Source organism: Cicer arietinum, chromosome 1, assembly GCF_000331145.2.
Source record: "Cicer arietinum cultivar CDC Frontier isolate Library 1 chromosome 1, Cicar.CDCFrontier_v2.0, whole genome shotgun sequence".
Classification (NCBI taxonomy): Eukaryota; Viridiplantae; Streptophyta; class Magnoliopsida; order Fabales; family Fabaceae; genus Cicer; species Cicer arietinum.
Genome location: NC_021160.2, coordinates 10,000,313 through 10,025,451, shown reverse-complemented (window position 1 = coordinate 10,025,451; position 25,139 = coordinate 10,000,313). Strand labels below are relative to the sequence as shown.

Below are 25,139 nucleotides of genomic sequence, written 5' to 3'. Positions count from 1 at the left end.
AGGGACACGTTTTGTTTGTGGCAAAATTTTAGGATGTATTTTTTTTTCTTCAATTTAATTTTTTTTATTAATAGTATTTTGATTTTTTAAATAAATTAAAAATAATTATTAAAAAATCAAAATTCTATTATTAAAATAAAATAAAATATATTAAATTAGAGAAAAAAATACGGTTAAATAGATGAATCAAAACAAACAATTTGTTATATTATAATAACTTTTTTTTTATAAATAAAAATTAATAATGATAATAATAATAATAATAATAATAATAATAATAATAATAATAATAATAATAATAATAATAATAATAATAATAATAATAATAATAATAATGATAATGATAATGATAATGATAACTGCCAAAATCTGAAATTTCCGGTAACCGGAAATTTGGTCAATGAAATTTCCGGTAGTTGTATTTTCAATACCGGAAATTTCAAATATTTTGAAAAAACCGGTAGTTAGTTTTTGTTCACCGGAAACGGTAGTTAATCCAGAAATTTCAAAAATCCGGTAGTTTCAAAAATTTGCTGGGGTTGCTCTTGCCCAAAAAGTTAAGCAGTGTACCGGAAATTTCAAAAAGGAATGAAATTTCCGGTTAACATACCGGAAAATTGAAAAATCTGGTAGTTAAAAATGCATACCGTAAATTTCAAAAAATGAAATTTCCGAGAAGGCATCCGGAAATTTGAAGGCATCCGAAAATTTCAAATTTCCGGTATTGATTTTGAACTACCGGAAATTTCAATCCTCTTGAAATTTCCGGTAAAAATTTTTTTTCAGAAAAACTCAATTTTCTGGATTTTTCAAGTGTAGGGTACAACTGTTTTGATTTAAAGTTATTTTGGGTATTTCACTCAAAAAATATTAAATTGGGGGTACAAGTTTAAATGGGGGGTACAAAAGCTAACTTTCTTAGTTTATAGAGGGGTGTTAGTTCAAGATTTTAGTCCTGAACAAGTAATTGTGGTGGTAATGAATGTATTCAACATCTGTTTATTGAGTGTATTTTTTATATAAATGTGTGGAGTGAAATTTTGATTTGGTTGGGTATGCACAAGCTTTCACTCAATAGTCTTGATCAAGTAATTTTATTGTGTTTGGCTGACGTGTGTTTGATCTATTTGAAAGTCTAGCAGTAACATAAATTTTAATCAACAAAAAGATAACACAACATAAATTTTTAGAGGATAAATTTTTTTTTATCTTTTAACGTAAATTAAAATTAAATAACACGACTTTGATTACCATCTTCATCAATGGAATTCACAACCTGTTAGGTTATTTTAATTGCGTTGCAATTGTTGTTTACGCATGATTCGTTGAATACTTTGTAATTTTTTTCTCTCATTCATGACATTCCATGTTGTAAAGTGATAATATATTTGTATTCGACTTTTGCAAATAAAAATAAAAACTCACGGTCCTTGTAACTTATCGTTTGACCTTTAATCAATCAAAAATATATTTTTAATTAAAATATTACTGAAAATTGAAGAAAAAAATAAAAATTGAGTAATACAAACTATTCATCCGGACTTAAATATAAGAAAAAAATATGTTTTATCAAAATTTGAGTCATACACTTAACTTTGTATTTACATTTATGACTAGAGGAAATAGTTTGTATTGTTCAACTCTATATTTATTTTTAATTTTCATCCAAAACTGTTTATTTTTTTAGAAATGTGTGGTGGGTAAAGTTGCTTCATTGATTAAACAGGGTAGTAATACAAACAGAATCCTTTTTATTTTGAAGCTTTCTATTGTTTCCTAATGTATAAAACTATAATGGTTGAAATATTTCCAGCTTTAAACATCACACAGTACTTCTCAATGAAGAATAAGACACATGGTGTAATTAGTGTTGCATTGTTTTTTATCAAATCTTTTTAGCAAAGAAACTCACAACTAATACAGCTGAGGTATAATAGGCCCTTGCAATGATCCTTTTCTCCATACAATATCCAAAAAGAGCAGACCCTTTGACAAAGGATTCCAACATAAACTGGTTGACTGAAATTATCATTTAACCATTCAAAAGTTCTTTCTCACTGAAAATCCGGCCAGCCAACAGGAAGCTCAGGCTGGCCGCATGGTCCAATCCAATTGGCCAGTCAAGCTAATGCTGATAAGGATACATAAATCCTATTCCAACTAAAAGAATGAAAGAAAAAGAAAACGTGTTTGAGATCATCAAGTAAATAAAGATCTTCATGTTTCAATTACCTTGTCTAATGTTCAAAATATCTTATAAGTTACAATCAATCTAATATTAAGATAGCTTTTGAAGGAAAAAACTTCCAATAAATTAATACAATTCAAGCATGCTTCAATCTAATGAAAATCATCTGTTTAACATGTATCATTCCAATCGACTTCAAACATTACATTGATGGTCTATCATTCAACACAGTGCATAAGTGCACTCCATATTGAGTATGCAAAGTGAATGTAGTGATAAGTAGATCAATAAACAAAAATTGATTTCATCTCATACCTTCTTTAGGAACACAATTTCTAAATCAACAGATAGCCTGTTCAAAATCTTCTCCCTAAAACATTTCATTAGAAGGAACTGTAATCAATAATCAACAGCATAGAGCCACAAATTAGTAGGAGGTGCTGACTTGAACTGCCAATAGCTGCCACAAATCATTTCGTAAAGCTTCTCTTCGAAGCTAACATATAATGGTAATAATATCCTAAAATAGTCATAAAATTTACTTGATAAACAATAGTTCAAGCCCTAAAAACTTCCCTATCATTTTAATATCCAGTACTCAGAAATAATGCAGAAGAATAAATATGGTGGATCCATATAAATTTTGCAATAACTAAATCGGACACAAACTACAGGAAAACATGTTCCTGGTTGAGGGTATACCTGATGTTGGTGGTATACCATCAGCTTGTAGATGTTAAAGTTGATCAGTCTGAAATCGCTTATTAAGAGGGATCATAACAAATACCACATGAACGCTTAGAAACCCTAGCAATAAAAGAATGCCTATCATCAAGCCTGTGTAGGTGTGTTACATCTTCCATCTAATGAAAATTTTCAACAGCCAAATACTTTACAAACATGATATGTTAAGGTTATCCTTTGCAATCTTATCTTCCACATTCATCTTTTCCCGATATAACTTCAATACCTGAGAAGCTTCCTCCACTTCAAAACATTCCACATACTTTTCTATGAACAGTTTCTCAGACATAAAAAACGCCGTAGTCAAGCTAGCATTCTCGTTCATCAAACCTTTGGATAGAAGATAGCGGACAACCACAGCCCTCGGAATGACCCTGTTCTCCAAACTATAAGCAAAAATCCCTGGCCGCATAACAAGATAACTATCATCCCAACCTAATTGGTTAACCCAAAATTCCATCACTCTATTAATTTTATCAATTGATACCAACATACATTTAGGTTGCCTCGAAACCATTTCCTTAATGGTTTCCTCAGACCAACCCCACTTCTTATATGCATCAATTTTCTCATTCCACTTAGATTTGCTTATACATCTCATGGCAAGCAATGCATCAGCAAAGTATGATTTAGAAGGATCAAAACCCATGATTTTCAATTCCTGCAAAGTCTTCTCTAACTCAAAAGGATTAGAACATATAACATTAGCTCTACTATGAATAATTCTGAAAATGCTGGGATTTTCAACACCATGGTTAACCAATAATTTAACATTCTCAGTTACAAATTTGCTAGAAAGCAAAGAAGGACATGAAATTATGGAAGCAATTGCATTTTGATCGGAGCATAGGAACTTGGATATCGAATTATAAGTAGGGATAACACGATCATCCAAGCTTAATTTCATGAACCTAGGACTACCACTAACCATGCGAACAATGTCAGAGGGAGAAGCACCTTTGGAGAGTAAAAATTGAAACTTTGGCAAAACCCTTTTGTGGGTATCGCAGTTAAGAAGCCATGGTTCTCTTTTAATGATGTTTTGCATGTCTGTGTCAGTGAAACCGTGGGTTGTGAAAAAGTTGAGAACTGAATCGGGTTTTTGAGAGGAGTTGAAACGAACCTGTTTGGAAGCTTTGAGTGCGAATTCTGGTGAGAAGTTGAATTTGTTGATGAAGTAGGAAACGGCGAAGGAGTTTGAAGTTGCGGTGGTGGTGAGGAACTTGAGAGAAAATGGGAAGGGGAAATGGGAGAGTGTTGTTGAAATGGCGAAAGCATTGAGGGAGAGAGAGAATTTGAACATGGTAAATCGCCGTTTGTTTGTTCGGTTTAACCTGGGAGAGATTTTAATATTAGAGGAAGAGGTATATAAGTTTTATTTTATTTTAATAAAAGGGCGGATGTGAGTAATTTTGACAAAATTAGGTACGTAATTCAAATATCCATAATTTCAAAAATTTATTTGAGCGTATTTACAAAGTTCAAAATAAATATGTTTGTTTAGTCCAAAAAAACTATATATATATACACACACAATAGTCTTTTGAAAAATTTACCCTGCAATTTCACATAATCTGAAAGTTAAATTTTTTTTCTCACCATTTATCATTTGCGGAACTGTAAAAAAGATTTTCGGTAGGTCTAAGTTTTTCGATATCTGTCGGAAAATATTTTTGAAGAATTCCGGTACACATAATTTTTTTAGAAAATTTATTTCAAGTTTTTCAGTAAAGAAATGAAAAATTGTGTACCGAAAAACTTCATTCACAAGTTCTCCGATACAGAAGTTGGTTCCGGAAAACTTCATTTACAAGTTTTCTGGTGCAAACCTATTTTTTTAAATTTATTTTTTAAGTTTTTTGAATTTTATTAATTTTTTTTTAAATGTTAACAGATGTGGATAAATTGCTACTATTAATGGATAAAACATGTGTCGATACTACAAATATTTTTGACACGGATCAAGTATGAATAATTATAATTAATATTAATATTATAAAAATATATTATTTTGATTAATTATAATTTATTTCATTTCAGATATTTGATACAAGGGGCGTTATTGTGAATTGAGCAAAAGAAATCAGTATAAAAAATAAAGTTACTGTTATTGTCAGAAAATCAGATATAAAGACAGGAGAGAAATGAAGGAGAAATAAATTAATATTAGGTTGTGACGAATGAGGAAAATACAAGTGTGCTACTAGTTCAACTCGAAGTTCAACAAAAAAGTGTGACTGTCCTTTCAAGCTTTAGTTAAAAACCATTAAAAGATGGTTCAACATGGACAATTAAAGTAATTTGTGGAGTTCACAACCATGAATTACCTTGGAGGGGCATGCGTTTGTTGGACGCTTAGATGAAGAAGAAAGAAACCATGTTCATGACTTAACAAAATATAATGTTGCACCGAGACACATATTACTCTCATTGTAAGATCGAGATAAGAGTAATGTTACTAAGTTTTCACAAATATATAAATAGTGGAGTATGATTCGATTGCACGTGAGAGGTAATAGAACATAGATGCAATATTTATTCAAGTTAATTGAAGATGTAAAATATGTGTGTTAGAATAAAAATCGTGAAGATTCCGATGTTATGAGAGATATTTTTTTGGCGCATCCAGATTCAGTGAAGTTGTTGAATTTGTTTTCGATTGTGTTGATTAAGGACAATACCTACAAAACCAATAAATATATAATGCCATTACTTGAAATTGTTGGTATGACATCAACAGAGAAGACATTTGTAGTTGGATTTGCTTATTTGGAATGTGAGCGAGAATAAAACTTTTGATGGGCATTAGAGAGACTAAGAGATTTATTTGTTACACAAAACAAATTTCCTCAAGTAATTGTGATAGACAGAGATCTTGCGTTAAAGAATGCAGTTGGTATTGTATTTCCACATGCTGTTTATTTGCTTTGTTGATTTCATATGGACAAAAATGTTGGAGAAAAATGCAAGCAATATGTCTTAAAGGATAGACAAGAGTCGATATTGAAATGTGAAAAGACATTATGTATTGCAGTGATGAAAAAGAGTATATCATGCGCTTGCACATGTTTGAGCAATCATGTGTCGATAATAAAGTGTTTGTTGAATATGTGAAAGAAACTTGATTGACTTCTCATAAGGAAAGATTTGTTGAAGCGTGGACAAATCAAGTGATGCATTTGGGAAACACAAAGACTAACAAGTATGTAATGTGACTTTAAAACTTTAATTTTGTAATTTTATTATATTTTGTAATGTGGCTCTATAATTTTATTATAGGGTTGAGTCAGCTCACTGGAAACTGAAGTTAATATTGGAAAACAGTATGTGTAATATGTGTAAATGTTGGAAGGCTATGAACAACATGATAAGGTTGCAACATAAAAAAATCAGGGAGTCGTTTCAAAAAAGGTTTTATGATGAAGAACACGAGCACATAAATCCATTTTATCAGAGATTGAATACATTTGAATCAAGAGAAGTTCAAAGACGTATTGTTGAAGAATACGAAAAAGTTGAGTGTGTGGGTACTGACAAATCTATATGTGGGTGCTCTCTCAGAAGGACATACGGGTTACCTTGTGCTTGTGAATTGACACAATATAAATTGACGGGTGAACTAATTCCTCTAGATTATGTGCTTATTCAATGGAGAAAGTTAAGCATGGAATGTGAACTCACCCAAGACACAAAAGATGAATCAAAGTTGAATATGTCTACTGAGATGAATGCTTTATGGAAACGCTTTCGATCACTTGATGTTATAGGGGAACGAGTGTTGAAGAGTAAAGTGCGTGAACTTTCTTTTCCAAGTACAAGTTCAATGTGACCACCACCTGAAAATGTCAAAACCAAAAGACGAGTGAAGAAAAGTAAGGGTAAGAAGTCAGATGGATATGATATATATTGAGACCCTTCTTACTTTGAGCATGTTAATGCAACATATTGTGAAGATCTTAGTTCCCAACATCTCAGTCATCAAAGAAGAGACAAGTTTCTCAATCAAAGAAACAACTCTCTCAGTCATCTCAATCTTCAAATCATTTGTTTTGGAGACAATTTTCTAATGTTATTCAGTCATACATTGATGACATATTTGATGTGGCAGCGGATGAAAATTGTGGTTTTCGCGCTATTGCATTATTGTTTGGATATGGTGAAGAGTGTTGGTCTTTGGTCCGCAATAGTTTGAACCAAGAGATTGCTTCTCATGTAACTCCATATGATAGACTATTCACATGACGCGTTAGAGAAGTAAGAGATTCGTTGAAGATATATGACTTATGTCTTCAGCCCATGGATAAATGGTTGTCCATACCTGATATGTGTTACGTGATAACGACAACATATAATATTATTCTTGTCACATTTGGTCATATATTTTTAATGACTTTTTTTCCTATGAAGGGTTCACATTCATGATCGACAAAAAGTGATCGCATTTGTTGTATTGATTTTGTTAATGGAAATCAATGGGTTCCGGTAATTATTTTCTTCTGTTTTAATTATCCACCTAGGAAACTCGTAAATGTAATGTCATTAGATGAAGCTTAATACTTTAAAATTGATACAAAATCACTTGTTATTAATTAATTTTAGTTATTTGTCGTTCGATTTCATCTTGTAATTTATTTATTTTATTTTTCTTATATTTCATCACAAACAATTTAAAGTAACCGACATAACAATAACACATAAAGTAACTGACATAACAATAATTCATAAAGTATTTATAAAAAGTAACTGACATAACAATAATTCATGAAAGTGTTACTATTAACTAGTGTAACTACGTGATAAATACAAAGTTTTATAAAAGTGAATATACAACTCATCATCCGGACTAGCTTCATGTTCATTCAACCCTTGTTGTATAAGATCGTCGATCTGCTGTAGGATAGGTGGCGGCTGTGAACTAGAAGTATCTGCACTGGTGGGCGGTACACAATAATGTGGTACCTAGGGTACACCATCTGGTTGCACCAACAGTGGATGAGACACCTGATAGAACCACTCCAAATACCCATCTTCATACTCAGATGAATATGTAGCTAGACGAAGCTTGTGAGATATCTCTGTCACTAGCGTCACATATCTCAACCATTCCGCATCTATATCAAATAATCTTGAAGGATCTGGAAGTGGCGGTGATGAAATATATTTGATATATCCAAATTGTCTCAAACACATCTCTAACAGATATTTCACTAAAATGCTGCATAAACGGAGATGGCCAATATAAAGCATGATATCATCAAAAGAAATGACACTCATATGATTCTCTCATGGTCTCCATATAATATCTGCATGTGTCAATGCATCAATGATACGTCTGTACTCATGAACCTTGTGCTTGTCTTGTTTGTAGCACCATTTATTCATTCGGGCAAAACATTCCACGTTAGCACCCTGGTCACATCTATTACAAATATTTGAAAAATATTCATAAATCCAACACTATTGTAAATAAAAATAAATATATTAATGTTAAATAAATAACAATAATTAATAAATTAATATATAAATAAATGACAGATTAATAATTAAACTTAAAAAAATAAATAACAATAATTAACCTAATATTTAATAATTAAAATTAAATAAATAATTGATTCCTGAAGCAGCGTCATATATCCACCTAGCTGTTTGGCGTCATAACAACATGCATATGAGAGGTAGTCATAAAGCACTACGAGTGCAACAGTACCCCATGCATATTTATCCGTACCGTCTAAATATCTGAATAATGGAAGGTACTTCGCATCAACTAGAGTATGACTCTTATTAGCGAAAATAGTACCCCTACTAAATTCAACAGATACGCCATAGCAGTACATTTAAATATCTCTACTGCATATTGCCTTCTGAAGACCTCTTTCAACCAATCCAGTCTATAGTGCGCACCTCTAGTCTTTTTGGTCTCCTCCTGGATCTCTTCCGCGATCACTCCTAATAAAGTCATGGCAAGGTTACATGCCATTACTCTATCTACATTAGGTGGACTGTAGAACTCACCCCTAATAGGCAATCCAAAAAGATTGATAACATCATCCAAAGTAATCGTCACTTCACCAAATGGCATGTGAAATGACGATATATCGGAATACCATATTTCCAAAAACACAGAAATCAGGTTGTTGTCAATCATCTTCAAACTACCTCGTTGTAATGGGTTCAATCCTGACAAATTCACCCAGTTCTCTATGGGTCGCGAGAGTACTGGCGGGGTAAATTGTTGCATTTTCTATCCATGCGCAACAATTTTCAGCAATGGTCGCTCTTGTATACAAAAAAAAAAAATATGACATTAAAATTAAATATAGACCAAAAATAATAATTAATTTAAATATTTTTAATGCACTATAAATAATAATTAATTTAATATACCCCACCAAACCAGAGTCTAGCTGAAACATGATGATTGTATTGTGTAAGGAAAGACAAATCATAAGGTCCTCCAGAATACTGTGTGACCTCACCAGGTCCCTCAGCTCCATCATGCCCCTCCTCCATATGCTCTCCCTCATGAGCAGGTGCAACCTCCTTCTACTGATGTACATCCACCCGCTCATGTACCTCATCCTCCTCATGCACTATAGAAGGCTCCTCCTGCTGATATATAATCACATTTGGGATAAATTAATGACCATGATGTCTCTCATCATCGTCTTCAATTATCATCCGTCTTCTTCTCTTTGAAGCTGTCGGTCGAATCCTCTTTGGAGGATTCATTGTGGATGATGTAGAAGTATCAGTGTCACGTGTAATTCGTATGATTTTGCCGTCTCTTCCTCGTGCGCCCACTGAAAAATTAAAAAATAAAAGAAATAAATTACAATTAGTTAAAAAATTATAATTAATTAAATTATATATATATAACTTCTGGGGAACTTGAGGTTCAAGTTCTCCGGTAACTATCGGAAATGTTAAGCCTCAAGTTTCCCAGAACAAGTTTGTACCGGAGAGTCTTTTGTATCGGAGAACTTCAAAAAATGTTTTCTGGAAGAGGCTTCTGTACTGGAGAACTTCAAACAATTTTTTGGAGGTGTATGTTTTTCGGGGTGGGTGGGCATGGGGTAAAATTTTCTAGTCTTTTGCAGGGTGTTTTTATTCGGATTCTTGCTTTTAGTTCATTACTATAGGCCCCCAATTAGTAAGGGGTCCATACTTTTATATAATATATTTTAAATTTAAAAAAATCATATTAAAATATTTTTAAATTTTAAATTTAAATAACTCTAAAATTTTATATTTATTTTATTAATAATTATTTAATTTGAATTTTTTGTGGTTCATTTAGTTAAAATATAATATTTTAAAATAACTTTAATTATTAAAATTGTATTTTTTTAAGAAAAATCCTTCTCGCGGTCTTTAACTTAATATCAAGTAACATTTCATTTATTTATCTTTTTTTCCTTTGATTTTGTCATTTATTTAATTTTAAGTAACCGTTTGATCATTTATGTCTTAAAATATTAACAATGTTATTTTTTTAAAAAAAATTCAGAAAATTCAACATCTTGAAACAAAACTTACAACATTAGTAATCATCTTCAATAAAATTCATATTTTAATCAAAGTCATAACTCAAATATTCAAATAAATTCATATTTTCATATCCAACAATAACAACATCAAATAAAGAACTCGCATTTTCATATTTAGGTAAGGGATTTGATCTGGAGAAGGATAAAAAAAGAAGATATTATTGTCTTTAGTGATTTGAAGATCAAATATTAAAGTATGAGTTCTTTATTTGATGTCATTGGAAATAAATATATGAGCCTATTCAAAGATTTGAGTTATGGGTTTAGTGAATATATGAAATTTCTGAGTTTTGCTTGGAAACGATGATGAATTTTCTGAATTTATTTTAAAAAAATAAATATTGTTGACATTTAAAACATAAATGATCAAATCGTTACTTAAAATTAAATAAATGATCAAATCGAAATAAAAAAAATATACATGACTGAATTATTACCTGCAAAATGTATTTTTTTTAATTAAAGATCAAATTTTAAAAATTAAAACATAACCTCTAAAATATTAAGACAACCCTAGTGATAATGTCTTAAGTTATTCTTCTATAACTTCTTTTTTTTGTTTATGCACATTTTCCTTAATTTTTCAAGTTAATAATTTTTTACAATTTTTGAAAGTGAAACTATTTAGTGTCTCCGAAGGCCAATCCCTAGTAATAACAATTTTTTTCCTCCCCCTAAAATCTTAAAACTACTAACATTGGCAATAAAAACAAAAGTTAATCTATTTAATTAAGTTTTATTTACAACATGGTTTGGAATCACCAAATAGAGACTTCCCAACTGGTTTGGACTCGATTACAGGATTGGATATTGGTTGAACATGTGCCAAGCCAACGAGTGTTGAGAGTAATAGGGTGCATTCTAATGTCAATTCTAAACTATTGAAATCACAACAGGCTTCTGAATAGCGCCCTCCTCCCAATCAGTTCAATGAACAACACTTCAAGTCCACCATACAGTTTCACATCATATCATATTATATACCATCTAAATTTAAATCATTTGTCTTACTACATTACTGTCACCCCTAATCATGTGTAGAGCCAATATAGAACCCATGTTCAAGCTCTACCTTTTCCAATAATGAAGAGTCCTAGGCCAAGATCTTATACAATGCAACTACCACCTTAATCAAGAGTCTGCAACTCATTCAACTCTTAATTTCAAAAGGTTTCAACTATAAGAAAAAACCTGTATTCATAATCAACATTTGATGACTGTCATATGTGACCAGAATACATGTAATTTAAGCAATGTTTCCAGCTCAACGTCAGAAAGAACTTTTAAAGGAAGAACCTCTAGAACACATGGTGTAATTAGGCTTCATTGTGTTTATTTGACCTTTGAGCGACAAAACAAGCAGAACACAACACTGAGTCCCTTCAATGATCCTTTTCTTAAAATAATATCTAATAGAACAGGTCCTTTGGCACTTATATTTTCTGATGGAGAGGATACATACAAGGAGAGGATCCATTTTCCTAAATATCTAAGGAGTAGATATATATTCTCCAAAATAGAAAACGAAAAAACACAGCAAACCACGGCTAGTCAAATTTCAAAAGGATGGAAAACTGTTCATGTCATTATATGAGTAATAGAAACTAAACTCTCTTAAATCTTAAAAATACTTCTAGTTCGCCTAGAAAGGATAGTGTGTAGAAAACCAAAGGAAAAGTAGCTATCCAAAGTACTCAATAATCTCAAGCTTAAAGCTTTAATCATGAAATTGAGTAGACATGCCAACAAAGTTAGTATATATTATTATGGATTCTTGATTGATTGAACAAACATGTAAGGAGAACAAACACCATAAAAACATTCCCTGACCAGATGCAAGACCATTTGAGTTTTTTTATATCTACTTAGATATAAGGCATAAGATAAATCATAAGGTATTATTATGATGTATGACCAACTTCGGATCTCTAGTTCAAGTTAACAAATAAACCAAGTCAGCTAGACCAGCCCCTATCCTGGTCTAGAAAGAATAATAAGCACTTAAAATTCAAGAACTAACAAGCTAATGTTACATTACAAAAGAAGATTACGAAGTCACCTATTTGGTGATTTTCATGTCAGTGTTCTTCTCCTTGGTGTATGCAAGATTCATTTTTTCTTCATAAAGCTTCAATAGATAATCAGACTCATCCTTAAAACCGACAACAAACTTGCTCAGGAACAATTTCTCCGACAAAGAAAACGGTGTAACTAAGCTTGCATTCTTTCTCCACAAACCTTTCATCTGAAGATATTGCAAAACCAATGCCCTTGGAATGATCCTTCTCTCCAAACTTATACAAAACATTTGTGGCCTTTTAGTAAGTGCCAAAGAATTCCAACCCAATTGATTAACCCAAAAACTCATCACCAAATTAATCTTATCAATGGAAGCCAACATCAAAAAAGGCTGAACCCTAAAAGCTCTAACAACATCTTCATCAGACCAACCCCATTTCTTAAAAACAGCAACTTTATCATCCCAAAGGGTTTTACTCAAACTTTTCTTTGCAACCAAAGCTATCCCAAAAGTAGTTGTTAAAGGGTCAAACCCTAAACCCTTAACTTCCTCCAAAGTATTGATAAAATCATTTGATCCAAGTATAGTTGGTCTAGTTAGAAGCAATCTAGCAATGCTGGAATCACAAACTCCATAATCAATCATCAATTTCATATTAACCATAGTAAGATTATAAGACAAAGGAATCGAATAACGAATCATGTAACAAATAGTAGCTTTATCAGATTTCAAAAACCTCTTATAGAATTCAAAAAGAGGGATAATTCTATTCTCCAAACTACTTTGTAAAATTCTAGGGCTTACTGATAACAATCGAGAAATGTCGGAAGGTGAAGCGCCTTTGGAGAGGAAAAATTGGAACTTTGGGAGAATTAAATTGTGGGTGTCTGAGGAAAGAAGCCATGGTTCTTTGATGAAGATGTTGCGTATGTTGGAGTCTGAAAAACCGTGGTTTTTGAAGAAGGTGAAAACGGAATTGGGCTTTTCTGGGGAGTTGAAACGGAGTCGTTTTGATGCTTTGAGAGCTGTTTCACGTGGGAAACCGATGGTGTTGATGAGGTAGGAAACGACGAAAGAGTTTGGTTCAGATTCGGAATCTGAAGTGGTGGTGGTGGTGGTGAAGAGTTTCAATTTGTGAGAGAATGGGAATGGGAAAAGAGGGGGAATTTTTTTGGGGTTAAGTGTTGTACAATGGTGGGAATTGAAGATGATGTTGTGGATGCTGTAATGACGCATTTTCTGAGAGAAGAGAAGAGAAAATGGATCACTTCAATTCAGATGCTCTCTGTGATTGAGACTCGGATCATGAACTGCCTAGTGCCTTAAAAAAAAATTTATTTAATAATTTATTTTTCAAAATTGCTACCCTCACCCCTCACATTACTACATACACCTCTCAAATTTCTAAAAAAACAAAATACCTAAAATACCCTTTGATATTTATAATATTTTTTAATTTCATTTCTCCATTCATGACAATTCTTAATATGTCATAATTCACATAAAAAAATCACCATACATCATCAACCCTAACTCATAATCATTCAAAACTCACATCACTCACTCATAACCTATACCACATCAGTTTCCTCATCACATTGTAGTTAAATGTATGTTTGTTGGTCTGTTATTGAGTTTGAATGTTTTTCTTCTAAATTTGGGGATTGTACGTGAACTTAGTTCACATACGTTGTGTTGTTTTATGAACTGAATTCATGTATGTTAAAAAAAAAGTTAAAAATCTCAGGATGTACGCAATCTTAATTCGAAGCGTACATGATTTAAGATTGTGTAATCAATGGAGTTTCAAAATTAAAAATCTCAGGATGCACGCAATCTTAATTCACGTAATCGTATGTGGTTTAAGATTGTGTAATCAATGATGTTTGAAAATTAAAACATATATGTGAACTTAATTTCACATAAGTTTACATGAACTGAATTCACGTATGTTTATTAGAATTCGGTTTACGTGAACTCAGTTCAGGTATATGTTAAGCAAAATCCTGAATTTTTTTGTTCCTTTTTGGATGCAGATAAATGGACCAAGGGGGGGACAACAGTGACGGAATGTAGGAAGGTTTGGAACCTGATTTTGAGGATATGGATGATGGTTTTGAACGTGATTTCGACAAAATGTATGATGATTTTGATTCAATGAATGACACTATGAACAACAGAGGTGAACTTGTTATGGTTGATTTGACTGATGTGTTTAACACCAACATGATGTTTGATACACAAGATGATTTATTGAAATTGGCTTGTTGCATGTTTGCAAAAATGTCAAAGTGAAGTGCATGATGACTATTTTTCCAAAAAAGAAGCAAGTGCAAATAATGGAGGCATGTGAGACTCTTGTTTATATTTATGATGAAACTCAGTACTACATGAATTTGACTATCTTTGAAGGAATTTGTAGTAGCTTTTCTATCTTTAATGATTATGTACATGATCAATGGTTAATTTCTCACAAAGAAAGATTTGTTAAGGCGTGGACAAATAAAGTTATGCACTTTGGGAACACTACAACACAAAGGGTTGAATCGGCGCACTGGAGTTTGAAAATAATATTACAAGACAACATTGGTGATATATGTAGTGTTTGAGAAATCATCAATATCATGATTGTATTACAACACAATGAGATAATAACATCATTTGAAAAGAGCCTAATTCGAAAGATCCATCGACATAGCAACAGATTGTACGCCAATTTGTGTGGTGTTGTGTTAAAAAATGTAATAGATCACATTGTGGCAGAGTTTGATCGCATGAAGTATGTAGGTATAGGTAAGTCTGAATGTCGTTGCACATTTAGGAGACCACATGGTCTACCTTGTGCATGTGAAATAGTCAGGTATAGTATGATCCCTGTTCCATTCCGTTAGACGTTATTCATGTTTGGTGGACTAAATTAACTTTTCATGATGATGAATCCGATAAACCTTCAGAATTATCTGTGAAACATGGAATAAAAGTGATAGTGAAAAAGTTTGATGAACTTGATGTACCTGCACAACTGCGCAGACTACATGTCCCTGCACAATTGCGCCAACATCCACTACATGCACATCGTATTGCGTAAACATAATGTTCATTTCATATGGTGTGGTCGTCTGACCCACTACCTCTAACGGTGAGCCAAGAATGATTTGGACATGATCGTATTGACGCAATACCTTGTCTGGCATATGAGCATACATCTTCGGACCCCAGCGTATCCACTCTCAAAATAAAGAAACCTCTTCAAAAGGTCGCTTTACTCGATGCTCCTCATATGGTGTCCAACAGACCTCATCAACGTCAATCTCATCAAAAGCTTTCCTAAATGGAAGAACCAAACCATTATCCCTTTTTGTCTTCCATCTAAGTGCTCTAGGGTTGTCTTCAACATAACTAGGAGAAATTGTACGACAATCTCTATATAATGTAGGAAAATGCTCATAGACTCACGCCTAAACATATATAATAACATATCATTAGTTTAGAATCACTAATAATAGAAATTATAAACACAATAAACAACCATACAATTTACCTGTAAAAGTGTCAGATACTCTAAAACAGTTTTGATCTGATGCATGATGGCTTCTCGAACATTGTCATATAAGTAAGCAAGAGCAGTTGCACCCCATGCATATCCTCTGCAAGAATTGAGGTATCGGAAGTAGTCAAGATAGACAACGCTAAATGCGTATGCACTCTTATCGTTGAACATTGTGCAATCGATCAAAAACAAAAGAAACGCCCTCATAGCCATCTACCAATGCTGGTCACGACGGTGCTAATGGTATACCTCAAGTAACTAACTATACCGAACTATGGCTGCCCGTGTGACATTAAATTCAACATAAGCAACATTGTGACTAACTCCAATAAGCTCTATCAATATATTTGCACTGTCATCCTTGTTAAATACATTAACATTGAAGAATGCACCAGTGGTCGTGATATGCAGTAGAGATGACACATCATCCAAAGTAATCGTCATCTCCCAAATTGGGAGATGAAAGCTATTGGTGTCACGATGCCATTTCTCTACGAATGCAGAAATAATCCTTTTGTCAATCATTTCGTAGCTGCATTTTAGCAAAGTATACAGTCTTAAACTTTTAACTAGTTGCTCAACCTCTTCGTGTTCAATAATAGCTTCTTTTAATTTTTTATCGTTGCTAAACATCCTTAATTCCCCATGATTCTGAAATATATTAAGTGAAAAAATATAATTTAACTTAATTTGATTGAGAAAATTACCACGTCATCCCAAAGTCGAGTCGCCACATGATGGCCGAATGTCTTAAGGACATAACTATCAACCGGACCACCAGGATATCCATCATCCTATGGAGGTTCATCTATGTCATCTGGTTGGGCTTCGAGTTGGATTTCTTCCTGTTGCCGCTGTAGTCGTCGTCGTTGTGCCCGTGCAGAAGCAGTTGGCCTAACACGACGATCCTCCACATTAGAAGTACACGTGTTAAGTATAATACGACCCTCTATATCAGTAAGCAGCGCACCATATCTGTAAAACAAAAATTATAATAAAAATCAAAACAACAAGCATACGTGAACCCATTTTCAAACTAAAAAACGTATGTAAACTCAGTTCACGAACCATGTTCGTGAAATGAGTTCACGTAGGGCATACATGAATTCAGTTCACGTACGTGGTATCATTATGTCTTACATGAACTCATTTTACGAACATGGTTCGTGAACTAAGTTCACGTAAGTTACTGGGTTTTTGAAAACTATTTCACGTACGTGAACTGAGTTCACGTACGTTTCTGGATTTTTGAAAATGGATTTGCGTACGTGAGCTGAGTTCACGTACATTTCTGGGTTTAAGGTAGCAAATGTTTTCATCGTCTTCAAAAATGAAAACTTGATTTTAAATTTTCAGACATTGCATTCATAAATAGAAACGAAACAACAAAAACAAAGGTTGATGCTTACTTGATTCACAATAGTGATGCTTGATTGATGATTAATTATGCTCACTTGATGAAGATGGTTGATGAAGACTTTGAAGATGATTGATGATGATTGAATTAAATGAAGAAGATGTTGAATGAAGATGAAGATACAATGAAGAGGAAGAAGATGGATTAGGTTAATGAAGAGGAAGAAGATTGAAATAAAGGGAAGGGCAATTTGAGAATTTTGGTTTTTTAAAACATTTGAGGGGTGTGGACAGTAAAATAGGGGGTGGTGGTAGCAAAATTGTTTTATTTTTTATTTTTTATTAAAATTAATACATTTATTTTAATTTTTTTTTTTAAACTTGATTGACTTTTGTTATTAATGTAATGTGGCATTGGAAATGTAATGCAAGGAACTCTTGTCTTCTAGATGATGAATCTATCATGTTTATATAATTTTTTTTTTGTTATTTATTCTTGAATGTGGTATATAGTCTTTGGAGAAATAATTTATGAAGGAGTTGTCTGTGAATTTGATTCCTTGATTCAAAAATTTGGATAAACCATCTTTGGTTTTCTGTTGAACTATAATGTTAGGCTCCTTTGTAGTGGAAAGTGTTTAATGGATACCTTTAGGCGTGTTTGGAGGGAGTTCCCATAATACAATGTCCAAACTTGGTTCTCATGGATATTTTGGCTTTCATAATCCCATTTGCTAAAATACAATTAGCAACAAACAATTTTTGATAAAGTCTATTATAGGGTCCGGTGGATTTGGCATGGATCAACAAGTGAGTACATAGAAATAATGAAGTTTACTGTCATGACGGGTATGCCTGGAACCAAAAAGAGCCTTTCAGAATATCCAAAATTTGGCATCACCATATTGTTTCACTAGTTGGTTTTGCAAAGAAAATTCACAAATGATACTTGTCTACATAGAAGAAAAAAAAGAATCACTTAAAAAGTATTTATATTGGATTTGTGACTGCTTTTCTACTAGCTTAGCTACAACACTTTCAGATTATACAAAACTGATGTATATTAGCCTTCAAACACACGGCCGGAGCTAAGCTACAACTACAAGCTACTGTGAAAACTTCTTTCTAAGTTTGCTGATGGGCAGACATAACTCAAACATTCCATTGCAAGAGTGGTTGATGAAAGAATCAATCAGCAGATTTCAGAATCAAGAATGTTCATCAAAATAGAATCACAGGCATTTGATACTCCTTTTGGCCAGACAACAACTTGTTTAGCATTATCAAATACCTTTTTCAATTAAAGGGCATTGACACTAATTTGTGCAATTGCATGATTATAAAGAAAAAGTGAGCGACAGTTGACAACGGATAACAATGTAGCAAAAGCAATTGGTAACAATGATAAGTTACAAGCATAGTACCTGCAAATAGCTAAAATATCAGCAATTCTGATGTGAAAAAGATTATAGCTTGTGATATAAATGGGAAAAAGTTTATCAACTCGACTAAGGATTTCATACTTCAAAAATATAGGAATCAGAGAATTTGAGATTAGCAAAGACAACTAAAGATGGCAAGACTAACAGTCTAACAACGACTATAAACTAGATAAGATCAAGAAACAAGTATTTTAACTAGAACAATTAAAGACTAGAAGCATCAAAGACTTAGTGAGATTGTGAGAAGGTATGGAAAATGAACCTGCTTCATGCATTTAGATTATAAATCCTCGGTTTCTTATTCAAGAACACTTTTACATAATGTGTAGGTGAACCAAAAAAATATTATAAGCTCGTAATCATCAAGACAAAATTACTAGAAATACAGAAACTCAGATACCACTATAGTGCATACCATTTGTTATTTTACAACAGTCAAAATGTTTGATTTTATGTTCGATTAAATATTTATTGCAAAATTAAATTTACAAAATCGTATAAAAGATTTAGGAAGGATACTACAGAATGTTGTAGAAGAAAAAAAAAGCATTGATTAACCAAAGAAGCCATTTTACAATAGCAAACTAACACACAATGACATAACAAAATTTTGTTCCATATCCTTTCCAATCAAAACAAAAGCGTTTAGGCCTTATAGGTGAGATTCTATACAAAATAAGCAACAGAAACTTTAGCTAAACTAGCTCCAATCACATTCTGTATTAAACATGTATTTGTTAGAGCACTCCATTTACTTACACTCAAAGTAATTGCAATAGACAACAAAATGTTTTAGGAGAAACTTAAAACTTCATCGAGTGTATAATACCTTATATAGTTATATACACTAAGACAATTCTAACTCACTATCATTACAAATTAATTATCTTTAAACAACTAACTACTTATTGGTTAGTTAAGTTGGATACAACATTCATTCAACATAATACTCGAATTACAAATTAACTCAACTAACAGTATTAAAATCAAGTAAGGAACAACAATAAGAACATACAAAGGCTAAAAATACCTGAATATTTGATCATGACATGCAAGTTTTGTCCTTGATGCATGCATGATTGAGTTTTTCCTCATACAACTTTAATAGATAAGAAGACTCCTCAAAACGTTTTATACACATATCAAGAAACACCTTCTCAGGCACTAAAAATGGCCAAGTTAAGCTTGCATTCTTCTTTCTCAAACCTTTATCGAGAAGATATTGTACAACTGCGGACCTCGGAATGATCCTTTTTTCCAAATTTAACGAAAGAACTGACGCATTTTTGACAATGGCCATAGCATCCCAACCCAACTGATTGACCCAAAAGCTCATCACTAAATTAATTTTATTAATGGATACTAACATACAATGAGGCTGCTTTCTAAATGCTGCCAGAACATCTTCATCAGACCATCCCCATTTCTTAAAGGCGTCGACTTTCGCTTTCCACAGGGTTTTGCTTGTTTTGGCATGCAATGCGATACCAAAAGTTGTTTTTGAAGGATTAAAACCCAAATCCTTCAATTCCTCCACCAACTTCAGCGTGTCACGTGTGAAGAATACCCGACACCGGTTCTTAAGCAATCTAGCAATGTTTGAGTCTGCCACTCCATTCTCAGTCAATAATCTGATGCTAGATGCCACACGCCTGTCTCCAAAGAAAGTTGGATTTGTATTTGCACAAGCAAAAGTGTCCTTGTGAGATTGCAAGAATCTATAAGCTAATTCATAAGTTGGGACTATTCGATTCTCCAGACTTGAACAGAGCACCATAGGGTTCATACTGACAAGGTTAACAATGTCAGAGTTAGAAGCACCTTTGGAGAGAAAAAATTGAAACTTTGGCAAAACCCTTTTGATGGGGTTGCAGGAAAGAAGCCATGGTGCCTTTGTAATCGTGTTGTGTAATTGGGTTTTTGAGAAACCAAGGTTTGTAAAGAATGCGAGAACAGAATCAGGGTTTTGAGCAGTCTTAAACTTAACACTGTAAGTGGAGCAGAGTTTGTTTGCAAATAGTGGGGAGAATCCAAAATTGTTAATGAGGTATGAAACTGCAAATGATGATGAATTGGAAGTGTTGGTACAGAAATGGAGAGAAAATGGTAATAGGTTTTGGGATGTTGGTGAGAAAGTTAAGGGCTTGAGGTAGAGGAGGGTTTTGTGGCACAAAGTATTGAACTTGAACATGATGATTATTATGGTGAAAATTGAAAGAAAGAATTATGATAAATTATTGAAGTGTTGAGTTGAATCATACAAGTGTAAATTGGAGAAAATGGGGTTTGAAAAATAAAAATTGAAAGGGATGAATATGAATAATACCTCCAATAGTACAGTCAATACCTCCCGGTGGTTGAAGGCGACAATGGTGGCTTCACGGCGACGGTGGCTCGCGGGAGATGATTGATGGGTAAGAGACGTTCAATCAATACTTGGCGGAGGGTTCAAATATTCCTCCACCCAACGTGTCTTTGGTTTAATCGATGGACGAATTTTAAATGATATTTTTTTAGTTGCTTTGATTTTCTGTCATTTTTCTTCTCAAAATCCTTTAAAATGGAAATAGAACAAAATAAGTTCTACTATAGATTTTGGTTCTTCTCCTTCCCTCTTAAAAAATAAATCAAACATAAATACATAAAAATATCACCTCTCCTCTCTTATTCGTCCCTCCAAATACTCTAAAACCAAAAGGACTCTAGAATTTGTGATACTTAATTAGGGGAATAAGTGATATATAGTGGTGGGAATAAAGATGATATTTGTCGTCATTCAAAAATCAAATGCCATAAGTGACATACAAACTATATTCCTAGCCTAACAAACCTATCAATATAACAATTAAATAATTTAAAATAACTATTTAATATATATATATATATATAAAATATTTTTTGAGATTACAATATAATACACTATGTAATTTGAATGTTTCTAAACATAAAATCGTGTTCTAAACTTTTAACCAAATCAATATTTCAAAAGAACAAATCTGAATATTTAATACATTTTCAGATGACATTCTATATTCAAAATAGTTGCAAATCACGACTCAACAAATACTTAACAAAAGACCATTGATCAAAGATGCCTACCAACAAAAAATGTGATTGAGACTTGAATCTACTAATAATTTGCTACTTAACTACCTATGAATCTGAAGACAAAAAAATAAATAACATGAGGGATAGGTCAGAAAGACTTAATGAAGAGACAACAACCACTACCAACTAAAAGAGAAACACACAAAAAATGTATGAATAATTGTTTTACAATATTATTGAAATTATGTTAAACAATACTAACTCAAAATATATATAATTTTTAAATAAAGTATACACATTATAAAATCATTAAACTTATAATTTAGCTATTTATGTAGAAATATTTAAAATTCAATTCATAAAGAAGTGAAATGAAAATGAACAACCTTAAAAAGGGTCATATAAAATCTAACAAGTAAAAACATAAATTTTTTAGAACCAAAAGGCAACTTCATCTCATGGATAACCCTCTCCTCCTAAGGGGACGTTTCCTTTAAGGGTGGCTCAATCTAAGAGATAGTTCTCTCCTCTCAATCTCGTAACCCATCAGAAGACATCAATTATAAAGCTTACATCTCGTTGATAGTTATCTCCTCCTAAGGATGACATTTCTCATAGAGACAGCTCCATTTAACGGATAACTCTCACTAATCAAAATGATATAACTAGGTGCACTTACAACCGTTAACGATTTCATAATTATAACTCCAAAACAACACATATTTAAAAATCACTTCTCATTTCATCGTAACTCATGAAAAACGTATCCAACTGTACATCAATTCAACATTTAAATACTTAATAAGTCATAAATAAATCAAACTATAAATATATTGTATAACAAAGACCATGAAAATAAATAAATGATGAAACCGAGAAATTTTTCAAATGTCGTGTTTCTCAATTTTTTAAATAAATACTCTAACATAGAAAACGAGTAAAATAATAATTATAACATAATAAAAATATGTGACAATAATCGTCGTCTACTCACAACTATGAAGAATCGACTAAGATTGTGCTCCAATAATTTTTAGAGAAACAAGACCTCAACTAACAGATCTGAATATACAAACATATTCTCAAGACTTTAGAAATTTTTTTCTAAAGTTTTGCTAAGAAACCAATAAAAAGTCCTTAAAATCTACTCTAAGCATCAAAATAAGATTTTAAACAAAAATACATTTTTCTAGAGGTTCATTCTTAGCATTGAAGTTGTGTATTTACCTCAAAGAGTCTCAATAAACACCATTTTAAAGAATGAGTACTCTTCTTCTTTCTTAACTCACTAACCCCAAAATCATAACCAAGAGCATTTGTAGGAGTATGAGAAATTATACTTTTAAAGATATTAAATTCATTTTATGAGTGCCATTTGTGTTGTAGGGTGAGAAGAAACAAGGAGAAAAAAGAGAAGAAAAAAAAAATAGAAGTGGAGATGGGGTGTAGGGTTACTGCTAAGAAGGAGAGAAATGATTTAGTGAAAAATCATTTTCACTCTATTTTTTTATAATCTAAACAATGGAACATAAATTTATTTTATTGCATTCCACTCTATTCCATCTCATATCACCAATCTAAATTGGCCTAAAAAAAAAAACCAAATTATTAGTGTTAATTTATTAGGTTTTTTTTTTCATTGGCTAGTGAAAGGACAATGATTTTGTTAAGTCCTATATCTATTTCCAAAATCAAACACGGTACAGTTAAACCACTAGAGTTGTGATGTCTACTCATTTATTTTCAATTTTTCTTCCCACACCCCTCATTTTGCTTCCCACACCCCTCAATTTTTTTTAAATCCAAAATACCCAAACTACCCTTCCCTCTATATTCACTTAACCACTCATTTTCTATCTTCATCATCTTCATCTTCATCATCTTCATCATCTTCATCTTCATTACCTAACAACTTCAATCTTCTTCAATCATTTTGATACATTTCATGTTCAATAATCTTTAATCATTTTGAACATCTTCATCATTTTCATCATCGTCATCATTATAGTGACTCAAATCAACTAGGTATGTATTTTGTTGTGTTTTATAGCTGTTTTTTTTTTTCCAAATCTGGGTTTCGTACGTGAACTTAGTTCACGTACGTCTACGTGAAATGAATTTACGTACTTGATGAAATTATGAAAATTTCGATTCTACGTGAATTAGGTTTACGTAAATGTACGTCAATTAAGTTTGCGTACATCAATAGAGTTTTAAAATTCATGTTACCTACGTGAACTGAGATAACGTATGTGTACGTGAACTCAGTTCACATATCCCATACGTGAATTGAATTCACGTGTACATACGTAAACTGAGTTCACGTATAGGATGAAAATTTGTAAAATCTCAGTCATACGTGAACTGATTTCACGTATGTTTACTTGAATTCAATTCACGTATGTGATACATGAACTGAGTTCACGTATGTTTACTTGAATTCAATTCACATATGTGATACGTGAACTGAGTTCACGTACACATACGTTTTCTCGGTTCACGTAAAGGTGATAAAATTTGATTTTTTTTTTTTGTTTATTGTGTTTAGGAGTTAAGAATTTTTATGTTGTTATATTTATGTAATTTATTGGATGCAGTTAAATGGATGAAGGGGGAGACAACAGTGACGAAATGTATGAAGGTTTGGAACCTGATTTTGAAGAAATGTGTGATGATGTGGAACCTAATTTTGACGTTATGAATGACGTAGTTGAACCTGTTATGATTGATTTGACATATGTGTTTACCACCGGCATGATGTTCAATACACGAGATGAATTATTGAAATGGGCTAGAAATGTTGGAAGGGAAAATGAAATTGTTGTTGTGATTTTTAGATCTGAAACTGCGACAGTACGACCAAGAACAAAGACAAAATTAATTATTGGTTGTGAAAGAAGTGGTAAATATAGACCTTGGAAGAATCCTAATCTTACGAGGAGTACTTGGACTAGAAAATGTGATTGTCCATTTAGATTGAGAGGAACACGATCAAGTGTTGGTGATGGATGGTATTTGCATGTAATATGTGGTCTCCATAACCACGAATTGGCCAAAAAACTAACCGGTCACTCTTTCTTAGGCCGATTGTCTCAAGATGAGAAAAATGTACTTGGTGATATGACAAAGAACTTTGTAAAACCAAAAAACATTTTAATGACATTGAGGGATCATAACGTTGAAAGTTTGACGACAATAAAACAAGTTTACAATGCACGTCAAGCATATCGTTCATCACTTA

At 32.4% G+C, this 25,139-nt stretch overlaps 3 protein-coding genes across 4 annotated transcripts; all 3 read right to left on the bottom strand.

The window, feature by feature from the left end:
* Nucleotides 1-3,080: 3,080 nt before the first annotated feature.
* LOC140921035 (transcription termination factor MTERF15, mitochondrial-like) lies at nt 3,081-4,235 on the bottom strand. The gene has a single exon (XM_073370750.1). The coding sequence runs from the start codon at nt 4,233-4,235 to the stop codon at nt 3,081-3,083; it is 1,155 nt and encodes a 384-aa protein (XP_073226851.1).
* A 3,392-nt stretch (nt 4,236-7,627) lies between these two features.
* Nucleotides 7,628-13,804, bottom strand: LOC101493031 (uncharacterized). Of its 2 annotated transcripts, XR_189347.4 has the most exons (3): nt 12,542-13,804; nt 9,320-9,735; nt 7,628-8,351 (listed from the first exon to the last, which is right to left on the bottom strand). XR_189347.4 is itself a non-coding variant. In XM_027333375.2 (2 exons), the coding sequence occupies exon 1, from the start codon at nt 13,736-13,738 to the stop codon at nt 12,542-12,544; it is 1,197 nt and encodes a 398-aa protein (XP_027189176.1). In that variant the 5' UTR covers nt 13,739-13,804; the 3' UTR covers nt 7,628-9,735. The 2 variants fall into 2 exon arrangements, 1 of the variants encoding a protein (XP_027189176.1); XM_027333375.2 differs by having other exon boundaries at nt 7,628-9,735.
* Nucleotides 13,805-18,329: 4,525 nt separating this feature from the next.
* On the bottom strand, nt 18,330-21,531 carry LOC101493462 (uncharacterized). The gene is made up of 2 exons (XM_004488188.4): nt 19,881-21,531; nt 18,330-18,832 (listed from the first exon to the last, which is right to left on the bottom strand). The coding sequence occupies exon 1, from the start codon at nt 21,039-21,041 to the stop codon at nt 19,893-19,895; it is 1,149 nt and encodes a 382-aa protein (XP_004488245.1). The 5' UTR covers nt 21,042-21,531; the 3' UTR covers nt 18,330-18,832; nt 19,881-19,892.
* Between the last annotated feature and the right edge of the window lie 3,608 nt (nt 21,532-25,139).